The following is a 3,240-nucleotide window of genomic DNA, read 5'->3' as shown; positions in this document are numbered from 1 at the left end:
AGCTATTAGCATGTAACAGACTCTCACAAGGGGCCTGTACATCGTCTGTGGCGGCAACGCACACACATTTGCACACTTATGTCACATTAAACACTTAAATTTGCACACACACACACACACACACACACACACACACACACACACACACACACACACACACACACACACNTGCCCGTGAGGTTTTAATTTGGTGTGTAACTGCCAGAGGTGGGACCAAGTCATTGTTTTGCAAGTCTGAGTCAAGTCTCAAGTCTTTGCGCTCAAGTCCCGGACTTGAGCGCAAAGACTTGAGACTTGACTCAGACTTGCAAAACAATGACTTGGTCCCACCTCTGGCAGTTACACACCAAATTAAAACCTCACGGGCACACACCTTCCCATAACCCATCATTGTCACAAAGACACCATTTCTCTCCTTTAACTTCTTATCGTGCTTGGAGGCAGGAACACAAGGTGAAAGACGTCAAAACAGCCACAGCCAAAGGAGCTAACATTTCTGTCTTCTTATTTTTTAAATAAGATAAGCACTGTTTGAAGCGAATACATAGTTGGTGCCCTTTACCCTACTTATCATCTTTGATGGATAATAGATAGTGAATTGTAAGAATGACATTTGGTCAACTGTAGTGATAATCTGTACGTGACATTTCTTCTCACTTGCTTCCACTGACATCTGAGCTCCCAATTTGTAATTCAATCTCTCCCTTTCAGGGTTTCTTTGTGTCCATTATCTATTGCTACTGCAACGGAGAGGTGAGTGAATCGATTTTTTCCAAATGCATCTGTTCACAAAGTAAAACCCAAAATACTGAGAAACTAAAGCGAATCAAGTGCTTTGATTACACTTTAGTTTAAATAAAACGTAGAGCTTGCAATTTGCAATAAGAATAGACTGCTGGTTTTATCTTCACAAAACTTCAGTTTTTTATTATATTTATCTATTCTTATGTGTGCCTTTTATCTATTCTTATGTATGCCTTTTATCTATTCTTGTAATATTATATTTTATTATAATGTTATGTTCATTGTGAAGCACTTTGGCAAACCCTCTGTTTTTAATTCAAAATGGAAGAGATGTCTTTTTTTGTTTTGAGCTCCATAAAATATCATTTTGTTATTATCACTGGACCAAATGACTCATGTAATGTGAAATGGTCTCAGCTTATACTGACAAATAACACCCTACTCTGCAACTCTACTCTGTTAATGGATTGTTTTAGTCATTCAGCCCACGCAGAGGGTACAATTCAAAGTTAGCATTTCACAAACCTGCGGATAAATAACAGTAGGCAGCTGTGTCCAGCAAAAAAGATCAAGCTAGTGTTTGCTACCTGCTATAATATGAATGGTTGCGTTTCTATACATATGGTTCTGTGTGAAGACAAACACAAGTTCAAAACATTGCAATTGTTGGGGAAGACCTAGAAGGCAAGTGATTTAAGACTTAATTTTAATCACTACTTCATTTATATGGCACCAAAACTACTTTTTTGTCTTTTTTTGTTAAGTCCTTCACAAACTAAGAGAAAGTCACTGTGCAATCACAGACAAAATCACAATTAACTAAAATTAAACTACAAAGGAAACAGCAATAGAACAAAATGGATTACATTGCACCAAAGAAAACGTAAAACAAATTAAATAATTGAGAAAAGCAACCCTTTTCGTGCTTTTGGGGTTTAGAAATAACGGTGTATCTACAAGAGCAGATAAGAACAGAAAGCACAGGCAAAAGGACATGAGCAGAATAAAAACACATAAGAACAATTGACTCACAGCACATATAAAGTACATACACCCAGTTAAAAGCCCTTGCCTACAAACCCATTAACAGACACAAAATCACATACATGAGCACAAATAAAAGCTAATAAGCACAGACAGTATGATAAACCATGATATGACCCTTGCTCCAGTTTATGACAACATACTGTATAATGCTCTATCATACATTCTAGTATTCTATCTTCCCATCCCACAGGTCCAGGCAGAAATAAAGAAAACATGGACACGCTGGAACCTTGCCTTTGAGTGGGAGGGCCCGGTGGTCTGTGGTCGCTATCGTTACGGCTCCGTAGTTGTCGGCATCAACAACAACAGCACCAGCAGCCACTCCCACCTGGCGGGGGCGGGACTTTCCACACGCTCTACCACGCTGGTTTCAAGCCGTGTTTATCGGAGCACGGATCCCACTGTGATCGGCATGCATGCCACCCTCCCCGGGTACGTGATCAGTAACTCGGACCCATCCATACCTGAAGAACCGGAGGACAGCGGGCCCAAGCAGGTGGATGATATCTCGCTAAAGGAAAATCTGCCTGTTGTTATTACGACTGCGACAGCTGAGGATGAGGAGGAAACATTGTAGCATTCGTCAAAAAAAGTGGCATACACTGAGGAAACAGTTTGTAGTGCATTTGTTTGGAGAGCAACCCAATCCATGTCACTCAAACTATAAAGAGGGTTATCAAAGACAAACAAACTTTGACTGAATGTAAATGATATGGAATGATGTATAGATCTACCTTATGAAAAATGTATACTTGGTTCAAAAATAGAAAATATCAGCTGACTGGTCGTTTGACACAGATGAGGAAATGTTAAAAATATCTGTTTAACTCCGCAATCTCGACTTTACGTTGACATTTTAGCCTTGTTTGATTTTGTTGATCGCTGATGGAGATTGCTTCTATATGGATATATTTGTGGGAGAGTGAGGTGCCACAAGGTGAATTGCAACTTGACAAACAAAGCACGTCTGAAATCAAAGGGTTGCTAATTTGACCCTCTCACCGAAGACAATCGTTAATCATATTCAGGAGCTCTCAGGGAGGGCTATGCTTTCTGTTGTCAATAATAGAGTGGCAAAGTCCCTCCCATTCTGGGGGAGCTCCATTATTTTGGAAAAATTATGTATTGAAGTCAATGGAGAGAGAAAGATGATCTTTCGATCCCGTTTGAATTGTGCCACGAATCACACATATGATGTTTGTCAATTTAAAAGATAATTTTGCAAGTCAAAAAAATAAAAATGTGTCATCAAACTGTGAAGTAACAAATTTTTTTTGTGTGAAACGCTCAATGAACTACCTCTCTGATCCCACACAACAACACACGTCACCAAGATGGCCGTCACTACTGTCTTGCTAAACAAGGGATTCACTACCCTCACTATCACCACAATTAAACACGTCCAGAAGAATGTCAATCAAAGCTGCCTGCCTGCCTTCCTTTGATTCT

General features: G+C 39.6%; 1 protein-coding gene across 1 annotated transcript; it reads left to right on the top strand.

Moving 5' to 3' along the window:
• Positions 1 to 711: 711 nt before the first annotated feature.
• On the top strand, positions 712 to 2,961 carry LOC104952041 (parathyroid hormone 2 receptor-like; the record flags this gene model as incomplete). The annotated part of the gene is made up of 2 exons (XM_010778798.1): positions 712 to 753; positions 1,982 to 2,961. Coding segments are annotated over 2 exons (429 nt in total), but the record flags the coding sequence as incomplete, so codon positions are not given.
• Positions 2,962 to 3,240: the final 279 nt, after the last annotated feature.

Source organism: Notothenia coriiceps, unplaced genomic scaffold (genome assembly GCF_000735185.1).
Source record: "Notothenia coriiceps isolate Sejong01 unplaced genomic scaffold, NC01 NC01_scaffold00019435, whole genome shotgun sequence".
Lineage (NCBI taxonomy): Eukaryota > Metazoa > Chordata > Actinopteri > Perciformes > Nototheniidae > Notothenia > Notothenia coriiceps.
Note: the sequence above shows the minus strand (reverse complement) of the source record. Positions and strands in the feature narration are given on the sequence as shown.